This window comes from Macaca fascicularis, chromosome 14 (genome assembly GCF_037993035.2).
Source record: "Macaca fascicularis isolate 582-1 chromosome 14, T2T-MFA8v1.1".
Classification (NCBI taxonomy): domain Eukaryota; kingdom Metazoa; phylum Chordata; class Mammalia; order Primates; family Cercopithecidae; genus Macaca; species Macaca fascicularis.
In genome coordinates, this window is record NC_088388.1 from 72,728,469 (window position 1) to 72,751,188 (window position 22,720).

At 44.5% G+C, this 22,720-nt stretch overlaps 2 protein-coding genes across 33 annotated transcripts in view; one reads left to right on the forward strand and one right to left on the reverse strand.

The window, feature by feature from the left end:
• Positions 1-7,925: 7,925 nt before the first annotated feature.
• Positions 7,926-11,999, reverse strand: COA4 (cytochrome c oxidase assembly factor 4 homolog). The gene is made up of 2 exons (XM_005579051.4): positions 11,891-11,999; positions 7,926-8,555 (listed from the first exon to the last, which is right to left on the reverse strand). Exon 2 carries the CDS (start codon positions 8,537-8,539, stop codon positions 8,276-8,278), a length of 264 nt encoding a protein of 87 aa, XP_005579108.1. The 5' UTR covers positions 8,540-8,555; positions 11,891-11,999; the 3' UTR covers positions 7,926-8,275.
• A 134-nt stretch (positions 12,000-12,133) lies between these two features.
• PAAF1 (proteasomal ATPase associated factor 1) overlaps positions 12,134-22,720 on the forward strand; it is a 53,690-nt gene continuing 43,103 nt past the window's right edge. For 13 of the 32 annotated variants that reach the window (XR_012423496.1, XR_012423492.1, XR_012423493.1 and 10 more), the window contains exons 1-3: positions 12,134-12,203; positions 13,917-13,957; positions 22,534-22,637. Coding sequence is in view for 9 of the 32 variants with exons in the window: in XM_045371326.2 (XP_045227261.1) it covers positions 12,157-12,203; positions 13,917-13,957; positions 22,534-22,637 (192 nt within the window). In the remaining 23 variants the exon portion in view is untranslated. Of the gene's footprint in view, positions 12,204-13,916; positions 13,958-14,272; positions 14,419-22,110; positions 22,281-22,533; positions 22,638-22,720 lie in introns of all 32 variants that reach the window. The other 19 variants (XR_012423495.1, XM_074014696.1, XM_074014702.1 and 16 more) reach the window with 5 other exon arrangements.

The window sequence follows — 22,720 nt, forward strand, 5'->3', positions numbered from 1 at the left end:
TCTTGGCTCACTGCAACCTCCGCCTCCTGGGTTCAAGCAATTCTCCTGCCTCAGCCTCCCAAGTAGCTGGGACTACAGGCGCCTGCCAACACGCCCAGCTATTTTTATTTTTTTGAGATGAAGTCTTGTTCTTGTTGCCCCGGCTGGAGTGCAATGGCGCCATCTCGACTCACTGCAACCTCTGCCTCCTGTGTTCAAGCAATTCTTCTGCCTCAGCCTCCTGAATAGCTGGGATTACAGGTGCCTGCCACCACGCCTGGCTAATTTTTGTATTTTTAGTAGAGATGGGGTTTTACCATGTTGGCCAGGGTGGCCTTGAACTCCTGACCTCAGGCGATCCACCCACCTCAGCCTCCCAAAATGCTGGGATTACAGGCATCAGCTGCCGCCGCACCTGGCCTTAAACATTTTAAACTTGAGTAATTCAGTAGCATTTATTTAGTACATTCACAATGTTGTGCAGTCACCAGCTCTATCTAGTTCCAAAACCCCTCCGTTTTTTTGAAATAAAGGTTTATTGGATCAGAGCTATGCGTATTCACTTACATACTGTCTCTGGTTGCTTTAATGCTGCAATGGCAGAGTTGGGTAGCTGCATGTGTATTGCCTCTGTATCATATGGGCAATGGGCAGTGTCACATGTTTTCCATTTGGAAACCTGGAAAAAATAGCAGTCTTTTCCAGTTGCTCAGTTGTTATCAATATATGGAAGCAGGAATCAGGATTTCATAAATTGACAAGACACTGGAGCTTAAGGACTTTAGGATCCAGCCAACCTAATTGTCTCTTTTAGCTAGTACAGGTTAGGAGCCCATAGAGGGCAATTCTTTGCCCAAGGTCATGGGATATGTCACTGGCAGAGGGGCAGCAGGATTCAAATCTCTTGATTCCTAATCCGTCTTTTTCTATCACATCACTCAGGGATGAGTCAGGCTTCTTACACAGGAGGCAGGTGGATTCTGTCACCTTGGAGCTCTTGTGTCACTGACCTAGTTGATGATTTATGCTCTCACCAGAGTCAGAGAGCTTTTGTTGCTCATCATTAGTTTGCCCTGAGACAAATGGAAGTTACTCTTAATGCCTTATCCTGGTAAGAAGGACTGGAGATATTCTGATTGCCAGAACCTCAGGGTTACAAAACAACTATGAGCTTTGACTCTTCTGGAGGGAGGTCCAGAAGGAAATGGATGTTCTTACGATCACATGGCAGTAAAACCACACGGAACACAAGTCTTCTGGCTCCAGGTTGAAAATGCCTTCCCTTCCCTCCCTGAGACAACCTGCTAAAGGAAAAGAGGCAAAGAAACCTGAGTTGTGCCTGGCTTCTACATTTATTCATTTCTAGCCCATTGAACTTCAGATTTCTGATCAGAAGAATGAGCATAATCCCTTTTTAGGGATTTGAGATGGAGATAATATATATAATGCGCCGGGCGCGGTGGCTCAAGGCCTGTAATCCCAGCATTTTGGGAGGCCGAGACGGGCGGATCACAAGGTCAGGAGATCGAGACCATCCTGGCTAACACGGTGAAACCCCGTCTCTACTAAAAAAAAAAAAATACAAAAAACTAGCCGGGCGAGGTGGCGGGCACCTGTAGTCCCAGCTACTCGGGAGGCTGAGGCAGGAGAATGGCGTAAACTTGGGAGGCGGAGCTTGCAGTGAGCTGAGATCCGGCCACTGCACTCCAGCCTGGGTGACAGAGCGAGACTCCGTCTCAAAAAAAAAAAAAAAAAAAAAAAAAAAAAATATATATATATATATATATATAAAATGAACTAGTAATGCTCAGTAAATGTTATATTTCCTTCCCTTCTAAAACTTCTTTGGCATACTTTTTTAAAATATTTTTTTCATTGAGGTATAATTTATATATAGTGACATACAGATCTTGAACATATATTTGATCAATTTTGAAAATACATCTACCTACCCATGAAACCCATACTTGTATCAAGATAAAGAACATGTCCATCACCCCAAAAAGTTCCCTCATAATCTTCTTCCCCCAAGATGGAGTTTTGCTCTGTCGCCCAGGCTGGAGTGCAGTGGCACAATCTCGGTTCACTGCAACCTCTGCCTCCTGGGTTCAAGCAATTCTCCTGCCTCAGCCTCCCGAGTAGCTGGGGTTACAGGCATATGCCACCACACCTGGCCAATTTTTGTATTTTTAGTAGAGACAGGGTTTTGCCATGTTGGCTAGCCTGGTCTCAAACTGGCTGGTCTCGAACTCCTGACCTCATGATCCGCCTGCCTCAGCCTGCCAAAGTGTTGGGATTACAGGTGTGAGTGACTGCATATGGCCATCTTTCACATTTTCTCCAAGAAGTAACCACTAACCTCGTTTCTACTGCCATAGATTAGTTTTGCCTATCTAGTACTACATATAAATGAAATATACAGTATGTATTCTTTTCTGTCTGACTTCATCCGTTTAGCATAATGTTTTATCCCTTGTGTTACATGTATCAGTAGTTCATTCCTTCAGCATACTTTTAGTTTTGAATATCCTAGTTGGGGTTAAATTATTCCTAGTAGTGCCATGAAATCACAAGGGATAGGCAGGAGAGAAGAAGGAATGTCAGCGGATTGAGAGTCAGAATAGGTGGGTTCTAATCCTGGCTCTATCAATCAATACATAACCTTGGGGATAAACTATTTTGGTCTTCATTTTACAAATGTGTTAACTGGCCCAGGGAGAGAGAGAGACTTGTCTAAGGTCACCTAATTAGCCAGTGGCAGAGCCAAGGATGGTTTAAGGTCACACAATTCCTGGTTGAGTGCACATTACTGAGATTTTTAAAAAAGGATTTTTATATAGATCACTATTTTTTTTTTTGAGACGGAGTTTTGCTTTTATCACCTAGGCTGGAGTGCAATGGCACAATCTCGGCTCACTGCAACCTCTGCCTCCCAGGTTCAATCGATTCTCCTGCCTCAGCCTCCCGAGTAGTTGGGATTACAGGCACCCGCCACTACACCCGGCTAATTTTTGTATTTTTAGTAGAGACTGGGTTTCACCATGTTGGCCAGGCTGGTCTTGAACTCCTGACCTCAGGTGATCCACCCGCCTTGGCCTCCCAAAATGCTGGGATTACAGGTGTGAGCCACCACACCCGGCCAGATCACTAACTTTCAAGGATAGGATGCCTGGGTAAAATGGGCAGTTTTCCTAGTTGAGGCCAGCAGATTCCTCAGCTTCATGTTTTTGTCCCTTTCCTCTGGCTGAGGATGACTTGTTCCTCCACCACGGAAGCCTGGAAATGGCCAGCTGTGGATTCTGAAAAGGTATGTTTTAGACACATTCAAACAAATCTAGGTATTTTGGTCACTCAGATACTAGCAATGCTGAGGCCCCTGGGTCCGCTCTGTTTCTAGTGTACTTAAGGAAAGCTTTCTGAGCCTGTATTGGGTGTGCCTAGAACTAATCCTGATGGAGAGACACTGCATACAGAGGTAGCCAATGTGTCTTGTGCTTGTTTAATCTGTACTTTGATCTCTTTGTGAATTTTTGTTTTCATGTGTCTGATCTTCCCACAATCTGAAATGATTCATTTGACTATAATAATCCCTCTGGAATAACTTTCATTCTCAGACATTTCAGCTCATTTTAGAAAATCAGCTCACCATTGAGTGTCCAGGATCTGAAGAATGAAAACCCTTCAAAAGATAGCTGCTGACAGGGAAGAATCCCTGCTACCTCCTCTGCTTGCTTTAAGTCCTTGCTGAGCGAGAAGGGAGCCCCAGCATTTTCTACAGGAAAATATAAGGATTCAATCTGGACTTGCTTCAGTTCTCTTCGGGTTTCTGAAGTCAGCAGCTCAAGGACTTAGTCTGGCAACTTTATGGAGAGAGGGTGGGAGGAGTATCTTCTTAGTCATGTAGTAAAACGCATTGCAGTGCACCTTTGTACCGAGCACAAGGCCAAGTCCCCAGCCAAGGACCTTGAAAGGAAGAGCTAAACCACGAGTCTGCCCTAGGCCTAGCCAAGAGAGGCATCAAGCCAAGAGGTCTCTCCACTCATCCCTGGCACCAAGCCTCTAAGCAGAGGCAACCCAAAGCTGCCAGAGTTAGATCCTATAGGGACAGGTATGAACCACCTTAAAGTCCAGCTCCTAGACTGTGGGCTGCAAAGCTGAGACTAAAGAAAAACATACCAATCTATATCACTGTGGGCAACTTGCACTAATTAATTGCAAAAAGTTAATTTCCTTTTTGCAAAGTGCTGACAAAAGCAAAGTAATATTTACACAGTCAATGTGGTTACTCACTACTGTGTGTTAAGCACTGCACTGGGCACCAGATGCTTGTGGGAGTAGAGTAGAAAACAGCCTAGGCTTTAGAGCAAGACATGCTTGGGAGTCTGATCCCCAGTCTGAGTTTTATTTCCTCATCTAAAGGAGAGCGAATGCCATGTTCAGAGGATTAGAAATTAGATTAGATAATGTAACTCACGACAGTCACTAGCACACTTAATAGTGATGATGGTAATAGCTAATGTTCACTGAACACTTACTATGTGCCAGATGCTGTTCCTAGGCTAAACCAATATTTAACTCAATCTTTCAACAATCCTATGAGGAAGGCCTATATTAGTTTTGAGGCTTGTGAAAAAGGTACTATATTTGCATTTTTACACAGGTAAAAACAGATCCTGAGATGTTAAGTAACTTGTCCAAAGTCACAAAGCTAGTAAGTGGCATAACTAGGATATGAAGGCAGCACATCATTGGGATTGAGAGCAGGCTCTGGAACCAGACTGTCTGAGTTAAATGCCCAATAAATTTTAACACTTTTTATTATTAGCTACATATGTTTCGTTCCCTCATTTATTTGGCTTATGACATATGAATTATCCCCATTTATCTGAGGGAACAGGCTTGGATGGCAAGAGTCCTCTTTGCCTGATCAAATACATTCTGTGATCCACCCCATGCTTAACTCCCTATTAGAGCCACTGTCCTCCAAAACATGCTTGCTCCACTTAGCTGGTTTGGAAGCCATCCTTCCTGCTAAAGAGGCCTTTTATGCTTCTCTCTGTTGCTATCACCCCCTCCTCCATAGCCTACTATTTTTACTCACACAAAATACACACATTCCTATTGTAAAAGATTTGAATACACAGAGTCCTTACTGATGGAAATTGACATTGGGACCATTTACTAGTATAAACAATGCTGCAATGAACCTAATAGTATATATGTCTTATAAAAATACATTTCTGGGCCGGGCACGGTGGCTCAAGCCTGTAATCCCAGCACTTTGGGAGGCCGAGACGGGCGGATCATGAGGTCAGGAGATCAAGACCATCCTGGCTAACACAGTGAAACCCCGTCTCTACTAAAAAAATACAAAAAAACTAGCTGGGCGAGGTGGCGGGCGCCTGTAGTCCCAGCTACTCGGGATGCTGAAGCAGGAGAATGGTGTAAACCCGGGAGGCGGAGCTTGCAGTGAGCTGAGATCCGGCCATTGCACTCCAGCCTGGGCAACAGAGCGAGACTCCGTCTCAAAAAAAAAAAAAAAAAAAAAAAAAAAAAAAAAAACACCTTTCTGGCCAGGCACAGGGGCTCATACCTGTAATCCCAACACTTTGAGAGGCTGAGGTGGGAGGATCACTTGAGCCCAGGAGTTTGAGACTAGCCTGGGAAACATATTGAGACCTCATCTCTACCAAAAACAAAAACGAAATTTCTCTGATTATCCATGATGTAGAGCATATTTATAGTTTCCTATGTTTTGCGGCTTGTTCACTTTTTTTTTTTGAGATGGAGTCTCGCTCTGTCACCCAGGCTGGAGTGCGGTGGCAGGATCTCAGCTCACTGCAACCTCTGCTGCCTCCTGGGTTCAAGCAATTCTCCTGCCTCAGCCTCCCAAGTAGCTGGGATTACAGGCACATGCCTGGCTAATTTTTTTGTTTTTAGTAGAGACAGGATTTCGCCATGTTGGCCAGGCTGGTCTCAAACTCCTCATCTCAAGTGATCCACCCAGTTCTGCCTCCCAAAGTGTTGAGATTACAGGCGTGAGCCACTGCGCCTGCCTTATTTGTTCACTTTTCTATCCAACTATGTGCTTCTTAGTGGCTTCCAGGTACTTTTTATTCTGGATGGTAATCTTTTCTGCTATAATTTACAAATAGGTAATGTCTACTTCATCTTTATTATTTATTTATTTATTGAGACAGTCTCACTCCATCACCCAGGCTGGAATGCAGTGGTGCAATCTTGGCTCACTGCCATCTCTACCTCCCAGGTTCAAGTGATTCTCCTGCCTCAGACTCCCAAGTAGCTGGGATTATACTCAGCATGCACCACCATGCCTGGCTAATTTTTTTGTTTTTTTTTTTTTTTTTTTTTGAGACGGAGTCTCGCTCTGTCACCCAGGCTGGAGTGCAGTGGCCGGATCTCAGCTCACTGCAAGCTCCGCCTCCCGGGTTCACGCCATTCTCCTGCCTCAGCCTCCCGAGTAGCTGGGACTACAGGCGCCCGCCACCTCGCCCGGCTAGTTTTTTGTATTTTTTAGTAGAGACGGGGTTTCACCGTGTTAACCAGGATGGTCTCGATCTCCTGACCTCGTGATCTGCCCGTCTCGGCCTCCCAAAGTGCTGGGATTACAGGCTTGAGCCACCGCGCCCGGCCTTTTTTTGTATTTTTAGCAGAGATGGGGTTTTGCCACGTTGGCCAGGCTGGTCTTGAACTCCTGACCTCAAGTGAGCCACCATGCCTGCCCTACTTCATCTTTAAAAGTTCAACTCAACTCATCCCTTCTCTTCTTTGAGATTCTTGCTGAAAACTCCAGTGCACACTGCTTGTTTTCTCTGATGAATCAGCACTGAGCACACACACATAGCAATTTGTCTTTATAATTTGCCTGGTTATCCCCTTCAGCCAGAAATAGGATTGTTCTTTAAACTCCTATCTTCTCCCCTCTTTTCTCTTTACTTCTTCCCCAGATACTGGCATGAAGGCTCAAAGCAAATTTTAAGGCCTACTATACCTCAGATTTGGGCTTCTAATAGATCGATCCTGAAGCAGTATTTGTTACTGTCTGGGTGTGGTGGCTCATACCTGTAATCCCAGCACTTTGGGAGGCTGAGGAGGGTGGATCACTTGAGGTCAGGAGTTCGAGACCAGCCTGGCCAACATGGTGAAACCCTGTTCCCTACTAAAAATACAAAAATTAGCCGCGTGTGGTACTGCTTACCTGTAGTCCCAGCTACTTGGGAGGCTGATGCAGGGGGATCACTTGAATTTGGGAGGCAGAGGTTGCAGTCAGCCCAGATTGCACTATTGCACTCCAGCCTGGGCGACAGAGCAAGACTCCATCTCAAAAAAAAAAAAAAAAAAAAAAAAAAATAGAATAGAATGGAAGAGTTTTGTTGAAGAAAAATGAGAATTGATATGCAACTGTTTTGAATCAGAAAACACAACCTACTAAAAGGGGGAGTTATTCAGCTCCAGCAAATTGTTAAGAGGGAATAAAAGTCAATGTTAACAGCTTTTCCACTTTTTAAAAGCTGAAAATCTGTATTTTAGTGTTAAATATACTTTAAAAATGTTAGCCCAACTTTGTGTGTTTGTTGGGTTGGGAGCAGGTTAAAGCCAGACTCGGTATCTGTTAATTCAACAGAATCTAGCATTTAATAGGTACTCAGTATTTGAATAATTAGCTGGGTGTGGTGATGCACACACCTGTGGTTCCAGCTACTTGAGAGGCTTAGGTGGGAGGATGGCCTGAGCCCACTGAGGATGCAGTGAGCCCTGATTGCACCACTGCACTCCAGCCTGGGCAACAGAGACTCCGTCTCAAAAAAACAAAACAAAAACATATTTGAATAAAAAGTTTCCCCATTTGCTTTCTTCCTTCCACTAAACTGACTGAAACATCCAGAACAAGTGATGAAAGAGAAAAGCACTAATCAGGTAATCAATTTACCATTAGATTGTGAATTTAATTTAAAATAAAATGTCCCTAAAATCATCTCAGTACTTGGCACACTGACCCAAGATGTGGGGTGGGGGAGCATCCCTTACCACATTCTTTGTTTTCCTGGCAAATACTGGTGGAACAAGACAGCTGCGGATGTGTGAGATCTGACCACGAACATATGACAGCTGTTTGTGCCAGTCATGTCTAAACCCATGGCTCTCAACTCCAGATCCAAAAACTATCCCCATGTTTTATACCTCCCACACCCAGCATTTAGGATTTCTTCCTCTATAATCCTGCTGGGTGCTGATCTTGGCAGGCCCATCTACTGGGGATAGGTGGTTTGAGGTCTCAGTGGTGGGCACTGGCTTGTTCTTTCCTCCTCTGCAGCTCCTCTCGCCGCCTCGACTGCTGTTCACTCATGCAATCCTTGAACGCCTGCACCTGTGGCTGGCATTGCCGCCAGTCCTGGTGCTGGGCCATGCACTCCTGCACTGCAAAGTGGGAGGCAGCACAGCCAGAGCGGGAGATCAGCTGGTCCAGCGGGTCCTCCTCCTCATCCTCCTTCTTCACCCGTTGGGTCCAGGTATGGCCTTGAGGGGCTGAGGTTGACATCCTGGGGATGGGGAGTCTATAGAACATTAACAGAGACAAGGTTAGAGTGGGAATATAATATGTAAGGTTCCTAGATTATAAATAGCACTGACCAGACTGCACCGTTTAGCCTGTTTATGTCTCCCGTGGGAGACTCGAAGCTTGCAGACAGATGCTTGTGTTTTGTTTTGTTTTTTAAGGGTGTCTTGCTTTGTTGCCCAGGCTCACTGTAGCCTCCATCTTTAGGGATCAAGCAATCCTTCCGCCTCAGTTCCTCCCCAGCCAGAGTAGCTGGGACTACAGGTGTGCACCACCACACTCAGCTAATTTTTTTGATTTTTTGATAGATACAAGGTTTTTCCATGTTGCTCAGCATGGTCTCAAAACCCTGGGCTGAAGCGATCCTCCTGCCTTGGCCTCCTGAAGTGCTGAGATTACAGGTGTGAGCCAACTGTGCCCAGCTGATGTTTGTCTTGATTTACCTTTGTGCCTCCAGCACTAGGCCTAGCTGAGAGCAGGCCTGCAAAGTGGTTTGAACTGAATGAGATAAACCATGTGAGAATGCTTGACATAACATTCAATAAGTTCAATGGATTTTGCTATTGGAATATTAATTAGGTGAAATGTCATCTTTTTAGATAAGCTATCTCTGATCTACCTAAAAAGAACTAAACTTTCAGCTAGGTACGATGGCTCAAACCTGTAATCCTAGCATTTTGGGAGGCTGAGGAAGGAAGATCCCTTGAGCCCAGGAGTTTGAGACCAGCCTGGGTTATGGCAAGACCTCATCGCTACAAAAAAATTTTAAAATGACTGGGTACGGTGGCTCACGCCTGTAATCCCAGCACTTTGGGAGACTGAGGTGGTTGGATTACCTGAGGTCGGGAGATCAAGACCAGCCTGACCAACATGGAGAAAGCCTGTCTCTACTAAAAATACAAAATCAGCCAGGCATCGTGGCATATGCCTGTAATCCCAGCTACTCAGGAGGCTGAGGCAGGAGAATCGTTTGAACCCGGGAGGCGGAGGTTGTGGTGAGCTGAGATCACACCACTGCACTCCAGCCTGGGGAACAAGAGCGAAACTCTGAGGCCTCAAAAAAAAAAAAAAAAAGAAAGAAAGAAAGAAAGAAAAAAAATTTAAAAATTAGCTGGGCATGGTGGCACACACTTGTAGTCCCAGGTTCTCAAGAGGCTGAAGAGGGAGAATCCCTTGAGCCCAGGAGTTGAAAGGCTGCAGTGAGCTATGATGCTGCCACTATACTCCAGCTTAGGTGACATGGTGAGACCCAGTTTCAAATAAATAAATAACTGTTCTTCTTTTATCCTGCTAGTCTTATTCTATGCTGAAGAACAAAGTTTAAAAAGTGAAAGAGGCTGGATGTGGTGGCTCACACCTGTAATCCCAACACTTTGGGAGGCCAAGGCAAGTGGAGCACGAGGTCAGAAGTTCAAGACCAGCCTGGCCAAGATGGTGAAACCCCATCTCCACTAAAAATATAAAAATTAGGTGGGCACGATGGCAGGTGCCTGTAATCCCAGCTACTTGGGAGGCTGAAGCAGGAGAATCGCTTTAATCCAGGGGACAGAGGTTGCGGTGAGCCAAAGATTGCACCACTGCACTCCAGCCTGGGCGACAGAGTGAGACTCCGTCTCCAAAACAAACAAACAAAAAAACAAAGTGAAAGGGTGCCCAAATATGGGTAGGTTTTGGCACATGGGAAGGATAGAAAGAGCTCAGTGTGGCTGTAGCATACACCATGCAGAAACCTGGCCTCTGCATCTATAAGGTGAGATGGCTTTGTAAACTATACAAAAATGTGAGATGTATTTATTTGCCCAAACTGTCATGCCCATCTGCATCAGAACACTCAGCAGAAAGCAGCATACAGAAGGAACTTAAGATCTGAAGAGAAATGACTTCAGCCTTTGCAAAAATTTCACCATGATGGGCTGTAAAGAAACTAGAAGGACTCCTTATTACCTTTACTGTGTCTCTCATTCACTCAACCAATGATTAAGTACCTATCATGTACCAGGCACTATGCTAGTGCTGAGGATTCAAGAGTGTCTAAGTCAGTTAAGTTCCTGGCTTCATGGAGTTTACAACCTAGACAAGGAGACAGGGCAGTTTACTATGCAGTGTACAGATAGCGAAGACTGGGACCACAGTGGAGGGATACCTAATCCAGACAAGGGCAGGAATAGCAGGGAAGGCTTCCTAGAGGAAGTGATTTCCAAGCTGAAACTTGACATATGGAACAAAAGTTAGCCAGAGATGGGAAAACTATTTTTGGTCAATGGAAGAGCAGGTGGTTGAGATAGAATCTGATACATGAGAGAAAAAAAAAAAGTTCAGTGATGGGAAAATAGAGTATCAGAACAAGACAATATTAAACTGGTGGGTTTTGTAGGACATAGTAGGGAATTTAAGACTTTTTATTCTGAGGGCAATGGGGAAGTCACAAGAGGGAGTCAGGCACTTTACACAACTCATTTGCCTTGGAGGCAGTATAACTTAAGCAGGAGGGGGAAAATGGGCTTTGAAACAGACTCGGACCTAGCTTTGTCACTGCCTCATTTGGTGTCCTTGGACACATCATTTGATAACCTCTCTGGAAACACAGAGATGAAGCTGGGTGCCATGGCTCACGCCTGTAATCCAGCACTTTGGGAGACTGAGGCTGCAGGATGGTTTGCGCCCAGCCTGGGCAACACTGCGAGCCGTGATCATGCCACTGCATCCCAGCCTGGGTGACAGCGGGAGACCCTGTCTCAAAAAAAAAAAAAAAAAAAAAAGATAAGGTTTGTAAGGAGGCTAGTACGTCTAAAGAGTTCAATAAATGATAGTTTTCTCTTCCTAAACAGGCCAGCAGCAAATAATTTAGAGAAAGAACAGTGGAATGGAAAGTGCCTTGGATCCTAAACCAAGAGATCCGTATTCGAATCCCAGCACTACGCCTTACTATGTAAACTTTTTCATTTTAGTTTCCCCATTAATAATATTTAATTCGCACAATAGAATGAAGATTAACGAATGAAAAGTGCTTGGGCTACAACAGGACTCAGTAAATGCTACTGTACTCTCCTCTCACCACCTTCTGGCTTCAGTCTCCGGAGTAAAATGAGGACGACCCCTGCTCAGAGATCAGGGTAGGCTAGATGGTTGGCAGCTGGATCGTGGAGGCTGGCCTAAACTAGGAAGTCATGGAAAGGATCTTAAAGCAGAAAAATGCTGGCAGCCACGAGGCCGGAAGCGCCTCAGGGGCATCGCGGACTTTGAACTTTGAGGACGCATGCGCGCGCGCGGCCGCTAATCGCTGCACCTTTGGGCCCGCAACTCCTTCTGAAGAACGCGGTATGCGATGCTCACCGAATAGGTGGGAGAAGAGGGCCCGAACACACGCTCCTACGCAGCGGCTTGAGCTTCGCGGGCGGTTGAGGGTCCTCTGTCCATCCTTCCGGGAACCAGCCCCTCGTGTGGAGCGCGCACACGGAAGGGGCGGGGAACGTGAAAAAGGCACGTTTTCATTGGTGGCCTCTCGGTGTTGAGCCCACCCTCTGTCCTCGCCGCACCCTTCTCGGGGACCCACTTCCGGGAAGGGGCGGAAGAGGTGGGCTGGTGGAGGCGGGGTCGAGATGGCGGCGCCTTTGAGGATTCAGAGCGACTGGGCGCAAGCCCTAAGGTGAATCCAGGCCCAGAACAGAGTCAGAGGAGGAGGGTAGTGGATGTTGCATTTGCGTCAAGGAAAGCCATGCCTGGTCCAGGATATCAATAGGGGTTACTTCATCAATTGTTGAGGGATATGGAGGGAATAGGGTCCGGAAAAAGAATTCTCAAACCCGTATGGTCATTCTCTGAAAAGCTATCCCCAGGTCAAGGGAGCACATGAGTTGTGTGATCCCCGCGTCAGAATTAGTATCAGTGAGTTGGAGAAAGACAGGGGTACTGGAAGGCTGGAAGGCTCTTGGCCAAGCAGTCATTTAGCAAATATTGATTAGTCGTCAGTTATTTCCAGAAGTCCCTGTACTCACCGCTACTTTGTGCATGTGATGGAACCTTTGTATTCTCCTAGGCCCCTTAATGCTATATTGGGCATACTGGACGATACTATTAAGGAAACTAACACTATGTCCAGGCCCCGTACTGGATGCTTGGTGGAGCTCAGATGTATACTCTAAATATAAGTGATGGTTCCTGCTCTTAAGAAGCTGACATCCAAGCCGGGTGCGGTGGCTCATGCCTGTAATCCCAGCACTTTGGAAAACTGAGATTGGTGGATCATTTGAGGTCAGAAGTTCAAGACCAGCCTGACCAACATGGTGAAACCCTGTCTTTACTAAAAATACAGAAATTAGCCGGGTGTGGGAGTGGGCACCTATAATCCCAGCTACTCTGGAGGCTGAGGCAGGAGAATCGGTTGAACCCAGGAGGTGGAGGTTGCAGTGAGCTGAGATTGCACCACTGCACTCCAGCCTGTGTGACAGAGCGATACTCATCTCAAAAAAAAAGAAAAGCTGAAATCTTAAGTAGGAATACACAGCCAACTATTCATTCATAAAACGTTTATTGATCTTATACTGTGCCAGTTGTTTCTCTAGGAATCAGGATGGATATAGCAGTGCCATATTTGTCAACTGCTACTGCTAATAAGGGTTTTTCAAATTGAAACAATGGTGAAGATGAATGAAACAGCCTTCTGCATTTAAGAAATTTTCACCTTACTAAATTTATACCTTACTTAATTTAGGTGGGCTAAAATACAGACTAGTTGCTAGTACACAGAATGTGATAAGTAGTAAAGAACAATAACATGAAGTTCCACTAGGTACCTATAAGAAAGTACAGCACCAGAATCAGAAGGCTTAACTTGGCCAAGATCATGCATCTCATCAAATGATAGAGGGTTACTGTCAACCTAGATGTTTCTGTCTTAAAAGCACAGACCCTTTCCATTAGACCCTAAAAGTGCTAGGGTGAAGAGATCAGGATTTGGATGATTGGGCAGGTGCCAAAATAATAAAAGGAATCTTGTTTGGTTATTGTGAGAGTTAATGATTGTATATGGAAAGTGCTTAGCACAGGGCTTGGTTTACAATAATCCTGATAAATATCTAATTAGATAACCTTGATTTTTCAAAGTGAGCTCACTGTTGATGGATGAGCATTAATTTAACCAACAGATATCTATTCATTAAATAGTTAATCCACAAATACTTCTTGAACAAATAAAGTTTGTCTGTCTTAGAATGATGTATACCTGATGAGAGGTTGAACTAGCTCATGTCTAAGTACTGTGACCAAACTGGAGGTTACATGACCTTCTTTCTTCCCTTGTAACTATGGGATCCTGTTCCACTTTGGGTGAGCCTAATTAAGCTTTTGTCTTTCTTCATAGGAAGGATGAAGGGGAGGCCTGGCTGAGCTGTCATCCCCCAGGTAATACCCTATATGCTGTCACTTTAAAGAAGAAGGATTATTACCCTTAAAAGAAAGCTTCCTATTTTCTCTTGGCCCAGCCTCCTTATATAATACTCATAGTCTGCAAATATGCTTGACCAGTCAGTACTGTATAGCTAACACCCCAACTCCTCCATTCCAAGGGAAGGCCTTCAGATTGATTTTCCATTTGAAAGCCACAGACTTATTCATGGAGACATTGTTGATGCATCTTAATTAATCACTTACCCTGTGCTGTTGTATTCTAAGCACTTCTGCAGCTTTAACTGGGACCTTCTTGATGATAATTTCTAGATCTATAGCTCCAGCCCTGACTTCTCCATGTTCAAACAGAGATTGATCAGTTGTTTGCTGGAGATTTCTGCTTAAAGGTCTCACTGTCACCTTAAGTTACTTGACTTACTGAAGTCCAAAACCAAGCTGAGTACATTTGTTGTCAAGTGAGTTCTCTTTCTTGATTTTCTCATTTCTTAAGTTACCATCATTTTTCTAGGCACCAGAGTGAAAAACCTAGTTATTTGACCCTGCCATATCCAGGAAGCTCCCAAGTCTTATCAGTTTTTCTTTTGAACAACACTCTTTATTTCATTCACAGGATTCTTTTCAAATTGGTAACCAATGTGGTACCATTCTAAAACAAATCAACCTTCCTTCTAAATTCTGTGAGAAAGTTTTGTTTTGCTGATTATCTTTCATTTCAAATGCTGCTGATATATTGTATTTCTATGAGAAATAAAGTTTTGGCCAGGCACAGTGGCTCACACCTATAATCCTAGCACTTTGGGAAGCTGAGGCAGGAGGATCACTTGAGCCCAGGAGTTCGAGACCAGCCTGGGAAACAAAGTGAGACGCCCATCTCTATAAAAAATAATAAAAAAAAAATAGGCATAGTGGCATGCTTGTATAGTCCCAGCTACTTGGCAGGCTGAGATAGGAGGATCTCTTGAGCCCAGGAGGTTGAGGCTGCAGTGAGTTACAATTGAACCATTGCACTCTTGCCAGAGTGACAGAGTGAGACCCCATCATTTAAAAAAAAAAAAGATTATTGTTTATATCAGTGGAATAAAGGACTGACTTTATAGTGTTGTGACTTGCCAATCATCTTAAAGTATAAGGCCAGATGTGGTGGCTCACACCTATCATCCACCATTCTGGAAGGCCAAGATGGAGGATTGCTTGAGACCAGCTTGGGGAACATAGGGAGACCTTGTGTCTACAGCAAATAAAACTAGCTGGGCATGGTGTTGGGTGTCTGTAGTCCCAGCTACTCAAGAGGCAGAGGTGGGAGGATTGCTCAAGTCCAACAAGTCAAGGCTGCAGTGAGCTGTGATCATGCTACTGGATCTCCTACCCTGATCGGGTAGCCGTGATCATGCTACGTGATCTCCTACCCTGGACCAGAAAGTGAGACCCTGTCTCTAAAAAAAGAAACACACACACAAATATACAAATATATATATACACACACATACATACACATATATACATATATATGTAACATAAAAATTCAAGGACAATACTGTATTTTATTTTACCTATTTTATTGTGCTTAATTATGTTCAAAAATCCTATTCTAACTGCTTGAGCTAGGATTGTGCCACTGTACTCCAGCCTGAGAGACACAGCGAAACCCTGTCTCAATTAAAAAATAAAAATAAAAAAAATTAAAAAGCTGGGCACAGTGGCTCTACTAAAAAAAAATACAAAAAATTAGCCAAGCATTGTGGCGGGTGCCTGTAGTCCCAGCTATTCGTGAGCCTGAGGCAGGAGAATGGCATGAACCCAGGAGGCAGAGCTTGCAGTGAGCCGAGATCATGCCACTGCATTCTAGCCTAGTCGACTGAGCAAGACTCCGTCTCAAAAAAAAAAAAAAAAAAAAAAGCTGGGCACGTGGCTCACGCCTGTTATCCCAGCACTTTAGGAAGCCATGGTGAGCGGATCACCTGAAGTCAGGAGTTTGAGACCAGCCTGGCTAACATAAAACCCTGTTTCTACTAAAAATACAAAAAATTAGCTGGGCATGGTGGTGCTGCCTGTAATCCTAGCTACTCAGGAGGCTGAGGCAGGAGAATCGCTTAAACCCATGAGGTGGAGGTTGCAGTGAGTGGAGATCGCGCCATTGCATTCCAGCCTGGGTAACAAGAGTGAAACTCCATCTCAAAAATAAATAAATAAATAAATAAAAGTAAAAAAAAAATACACAAAAGACCTACATTTTATTTTAACTAAAATATATAAACATACATTAAAATTCACCATCTCTTCATTAGTCTACTGATTATTACAAGGACCTTGGCTTTCTTATAATAATCCATAACCGAAAGGCACCGTTTCTTTAAAGCAAGGCAAATCTTTACTTACGCTAAAAAAGCAATCTAAGAGCAAAATGTCAACTGGGGTTTATATTTTTTTAGATCTTTTCCCTAACATTTTGCATTTATGTTGCCCATACATACTATTAAAGCAGTTTTTTTAAACAGAGTCTTGCTCTGTCACCCAGGCTGGAATGCAGTGGCATGATCTCAGCTCACTGCAACCTCCAGTCCCGGGTTGAAGCGATTCTCGTGCCTCAGCCTCCTGAATAGCTGGGACTACATGTGCATGTTACCATGCCCAGCTAATTTTTGTATTTTTAGTAGAGACGGGATGTCACCATGTTGGCCAGGCTGGTCTTGAACTCCTGACCTCAAGTGATCCTCCTGCCTTGGCCTCCCAGAGTGCTGGGATTATAGGCATTAGCCACTGCCCCTGGCCTAAAACAGTTTTTAAAAAAATTATCAAGTCTTTACAAGCAACAAACTTAGTTTTGTTTTGTTTTTAATTACCAAGCTACCTTCAACAACCAAGGAGTTTTTTGTTTGTTTGTTTGTTTTTGAGATGGAATCTCACTCTGTTGCCCAGGCTGGAGTGCAGTGGCGCAGTCTCGGCTCACTGCAACCTCCGCCTGCCAGGTTCAAGTGATTCTCCAGCTTCAGCCTCCCAAGCAGCTGGAACTACAGGCGTGTGCCGCCATGCCTGGCTAATTTTTTTTTTTTTTTTTTTTTTTTTTTTTTTGAGATGGAGTTTCGTTCTTGTTGTCCAGGCTGGAGGCTGGAGTGCAATGGCACAATCTTGGCTCACTGCAACCTCCACCTCCCAGATTCAAGCAATTCTCCTGCCTCAGCCTCCCGAGTAGCTGGGATTACAAGTATGTGCCACCATGCCTGGCTAATTTTGTATGTTTTTTTTTTTTAACAGAGACACGGTTTCTCCATGTTGGTCAGGCTGGTCTCGAACTCCCAACCTCAGGTGATCCATCCACCTCAACCTCCCAAAGTGCTGGGGTTACAGGCATGAGCCACCGCGCCCGGCAATTTTTTGTATTTTTAGTAGAGACGGGGTTTCACCGTGTTAGTCAGGATGGTCTCCATCTCCTGATCTTGTGATCCACTCACTGTGGCCTCCCAAAGTGCTGGGATTACAGGTGTGAGCCACCGCACCCGCACTTTTTTTTTCTTTTTTGAGGGTAACTTGTAGGCTCAGTTTTCTTATGAATTGGAGTTAATGATGTCAACTCTTAAGGAGGAGGATGGTTTTTGTTTTTGTGTGTGTTTATTTTTATTTTTATATTTTATTTATTTATTTATTTATTTTTGAGTTGGAGTTTCGCTCTTGTCGCCCAGGCTGGAGTGCAGTGGTGTGGTCTTGGCTCACTGCAACCTCCGCCTCCTGGGTTCAAGCAATTCTTCTGCCTCGGCCTCCCAAGTAGCTGGGATTGCAGGCATGTGCCACCACGCCTGGCTAATTTTTTTTTTTGTTTTTTTTTTTGAGATGGAGTCTCGCTCTGTCACCTAGGCTGGAGTGCAGTGGCACGATCTTGGCTCACTGCAAGCTCCGCCTTCTGGGTTCATGCCATTCTCCTGCCTCAGCCTCCTGAGTAGCTGGGACTACAGGCACCCGCCACCACGCCCAGCTGATTTTTTTGTATTTTTGGTAGAGACAGGGTTTTACTGTGTTAGGCAGGATGGTCTCGAACTCCTGACCTTGTGATCCACCCACCTCGGCCTCCCAAAGTGCTGGGATTATAGACGTACTGTGCCTGGCCTATTCTTATTTTTTTGAGACAGAGTCTTGCCCTGTTGCTCAGGCTGGAGTACAGTTACGTGGTTATGGGTCACTGCAGCCTTGATCTCCTGGGTTCAAGAGATCCTCCCACCTAAGCCTCCTGAGTAGCTGGGACCACAGCCATGCACCACCATACCCGGCTAATTTTTTAAATTTTTTGTGGAGACAAGGTCTCACTATGTTGCCCAGGCTGGTCTTGAACTTCTGTGTTTATTTTTTAATGCATGGGGTCTCACTGTGTTTCCCAGGTGCTGAATTTGAACTCCTGTGCTCAAGTGATCCTTTCTCAGCCTCCCAAGTAGCTGAGACTCTAGGTGTGATCCACCATCTTGTTTCTTGTTTTTGTTTTTAAATAACAGCTTTATTGAGATAAAAATGTGTGCTATCTATGTGTTAGTTGCTTTACATATATTATTTCTAGTATCACTCCCCCCCCAAAAAAAGTCTATACCCGTTAACAGTCACTTTCCACCCCCCAATCCTAGCAACCACTAGTTTACTTTCTATCTCTATGGTTTTGCCTACTTTGGACATTTCATATAAATGGAATCATAAAATACGTGGCCTTTTGTGTGACTTCTTTCACTTAGCATAATGTTTCTTTCTTTTTTTTTTTTTGAGAGTCTTACTCTGTTGTCTAGGCTGAAGTATAATGACGCAATCTCAGCTCCTCATTGCAACCTTCACCTCCCGGATTCAAGTGATTTTTGTGCCTCAGCTTCCTGAGTAGCTGGGATTACAGGCACTTGCCACCACACCCGGGTAATTTTTGTATTTTTAGTAGAGACGAATGAGGTTTCGGCATGTTGGCCAGGCTGGTCTTGAACTCTTGGCCTCAAGTGATCTACCCACCTCGGCCTCCCAAAGTGCTGGGATTACAGGCAACTTAGTACAATGTTTCTATTTGTTGTTTTTATCAGTACTTCATTCCTTTTTGTGGCCCAGTAATACTCTGTTGTATGGATACACTATAGTTTGTTTATCCATTCATCAATTGACGGACATTTATTTCTAGGTTTTGGCTATTATGAGGGAAGGAGATTTTGATGGCAGGATAGATGGCATGAGAACCGGCTGCTGTGGGGAATGGGAGAGGTGAAAGGATTACAAAACTGCTGAGTTTAGAAACATGAATTGGATTGGTGACAATTGGCAGTTGTGTCCTTTTCTGGAGCAGTGCTCAGCAGCCTGCATGTAGGAATGTAGAAGGTGAGTAGTTGGATTGATCCCAGTTCTGCTATTATATAGAGAAAACCAAGGCTGAGGTCATTTTAGTGACTTCACAAATGTAGAGAAGTCAGCTGGGCAGGGTAGCTCACCCTGTAATCCTACCACTTTGGGAGGCTGAGGCAGAAGGATTGCTTGAGCCCAGTAGTTCGAGACCAGTCTGGGCAACAGTCTCTACTAAAAATAAAAAAAAATAAAAAATAAAAAATTGGCCGGGCGTAGTGGCTTACGCTTGTAATCCCAGCACTTTGGGAGGCTGAGGCGGGTGGATCACGAGGTCAGGAGATCGAGACCATCTTGGCTAACACGGTGAAACCCCTTCTCTACTAAAAAAAAATGCAAAAAATTAGCTGGGTGTGGTGGCGGGCGCCTGTAGTCCCAGCTACTTGGGAGGCTGAGGCAGGAGAATGGCGTGAACCCAGGAGGCAGAGCTTGCAGTGAGCCGAGATCACGCCACTGCACTCCAGCCTGGGCGATTGAGCGAGACTCCGTCTCAAAAAAAAAAAAAAAAAAAAAGTTGGGCATGGTGGCATGCAGGCTACTCAGGAAGCTGAGGTGGGAGAATCACTTGATTCCAGGAGACAGAGGCTGCAGTGAACCATGATCATGCCACTGCACTCCAGCCTGGGTGACAGAGTGAGACCCTGTCTCAAATATTTAAAAAATACATATATATATACATCCACAAATGTAGAGAAGTCATTGAGTGATTGGTTGAAATGATGCACCATGAGGGCCAGACTTCTTAAGGCAGTTGGTAAACACAGTAGGGAATTATGGAGTGGGATACAAAGTGAAGTTCCTTCAGTTCTGTTTTTGTGGCATCTTTCTGAAATAGTGCTTCATGATACTTCCCTGTGAAAAGCGTCTTTACTAGGTCTTCTGTAGGCCAAACTTCTACCCTAGACTTGAGTTTCTCTGGGATTTATCCCTTAAGTATCATTTCCATGACTGCTATTACCAAACTGGTGTATTAATTGATGACTCCTTCCCTCTTGTTTTTTTTTTTTCTTTTATTATTATTTTTTTGAGATGGTGTCTCACTCTGTCACCCATACTGGAGTGCAATTGCATGGTCTCAGCTCACTGCAACCTCCGCCTCCCAGGTTCAAGCGATTCTTCTGCCTCAGCCTCCTGAGTATCGTAGCTGGGACTACAGGCGCATGCCACCAAACCTGGCTAATTTTTGTATTTTTAGTAGAGATGAGGTTTCACTGTGTTGGCCAGGCTGGTCTTGAACTCCTGATGTTGTGATCCACCCACCTTGGGCTCCCAAAGTGCTGAGATTACAGGCGTGAGCCACCATGCCCAGCCGACTTTCTTTCATTCTTGATATGCTCCTCCTTAATTTGGAGTTTTCTTTCCCTTATTTTCTTCCTAGCCAGCTCCTATCTTTCTTTGAGGATCCTACGCAAGTCCTATACTCTCTAGAAAGCGCTCCCGGCCGGACGTGGTGGCTTATGCCTGTAATCCCAACACTTTGGGAGGCTGAGGTGGGTGATCACCTGAGGGGAGGAGCTCGAGACCGGCCTGGCCAATCTGGTGAAACCCTGTCTCTGCTAAAAATACAAAAATTAGCCAGATGTGGTGGCAGGCGCCTGTAATCCCAGCTACTTGGGAGGCTGAGGCATGAGAACTGCTTGAACCCAGGAGGTTGAGGTTGCAGTGAGCTGAGATCACGCCATTGCACTCCAACCTGGGCGACACTAATGAAACTCCATCTCAAAAAAAAAGCCCTCCCACTCTTATGTGAATCCATGGTGATTTCTCCTTCTCTCTTCTGTAACTTCAGTTTGGTTCAACATTTATTTACTGAATAATAAATGAATGTAGCACCCTGGTAGACTCAAGGACTTCACAGTCTGTTGGGCAAGTCAGGCATGTAAACAGTGTGTTATATGGGCTGTTTTGGACATGAATATATAAGGTGTAGAAGAAGAATGGAAACAGTTTTTAACTTCATTTTATCATCTGCGTGTGCTTATGTGTAGGATAATATCTTACTTGGCCCATATCTCTGCAAAATCAGTATTCTACTTAGGCAAATTTTACAGGTTACTGAAGCTTAATTCTTTACTGTGTATTATGTGTATATACTGTGGATAAATACATGTATGCATATTGATCTTCACCTTTCATCCTGGAAGAATTACATTTCACAGCCAGTTACATCAGGTTGAGATCACTCTAGCAGCCCTCTCTACAAATGCTGTTTCAAATCACTAAATCTTTGTTCTTTTTTAGTCTTGAAAATGTGTTTTAGTCAGGTCGGGTGCAGTGGCCCACACCTGTAATCCCAGCACTCTGGGAGGCCGAGGCGGGCGGATCATGAGGTCAGGAGATTGAGACCATCCTGGCTAACACGGTGAAACCCCATCTCTACTAAAAATATAAAAAATTAGCTGGGTGTGGTTGCAGGTGCCTATAGTCCCAGCTACTCAGGAGGTTGAGGCAGGAGAATGGCGTGAACCCAGGAGGCGGAGGTTGCAGTGAACCGGATCACGCCACTGCACTCCAGCCTAGGTGACAGAGAGAGACTCCATCTCAGACCAAAAAAAAAAAAAATAGAATATGTATTTTAGTCTTGAAAGTGTATTCCCTTTCAAATTAGAGTTGCCTAGTGCTATAGTTTGGATATTTGATCCCTCCAAATCTCATGTTGAAATTTAATCCTCAGTGTTGGAGGTAGGGCCTAACGGGGAGTGTTTTGGGTCACGGGGATAGACGCCTCATGAATAGATTAATGTCCTCCCGGGGGAGTGAGAGTGACTGAGTTCTCTCTCTGTTCTTTCCTGAGGAAGCTGATTGTAAAAAAGATCCTGGTATCTCCCTCCTCTCTCTTACTTCCTCTCTCACCATGTGATCTCTGCACACACTGGCTCCCTTCTCCTTCTGCCATGCGTGGAAGCAGCCTGAGGCTCTCATCAGAAGCAGATGCTGGTGCCATGCTTCTTGTACAGTCTGCAGAACCGTGAGCCAAATAAACCTCTTTTCTCGTAAATTACCCAGCCTCAGGTATTCCTTTATAGCAACACTAAACAGACTAAGACACCTAATCTAATTCTCTTTTTACTTCACCTGACTTTTAACACAGGTACCTGTTTTTCTTTCATGGGCCAATTTCATGGGTTTACTATTTATACAGATGCCTGAATTGGGTCTTCAAAGAGAAAAATATTAAATTTTTCTTATTTTTTGAGACATGCTTTTTTTGTACCATATAGGGAAACCGTCTTTGTATGGCAGCCTAACTTGTCAAGGAATTGGCCTAGATGGCATCCCAGAGGTTACAGCTTCAGAAGGATTTATTGTGAATGAAATAAGCAAGGTATGTTTTTATATCTTCTAGATGGCATGATATTTAAAACTATGGTAGTACCCATACATCTACTTTAGATATTTATATGATTA

Coding starts and splice junctions, on each gene's coding strand:
- COA4 (XM_005579051.4), bottom strand. CDS start 8,539: ATGTCAACCTCAGCCCCTCAAGGCCATACCTGGACCCAACGGGTGAAG.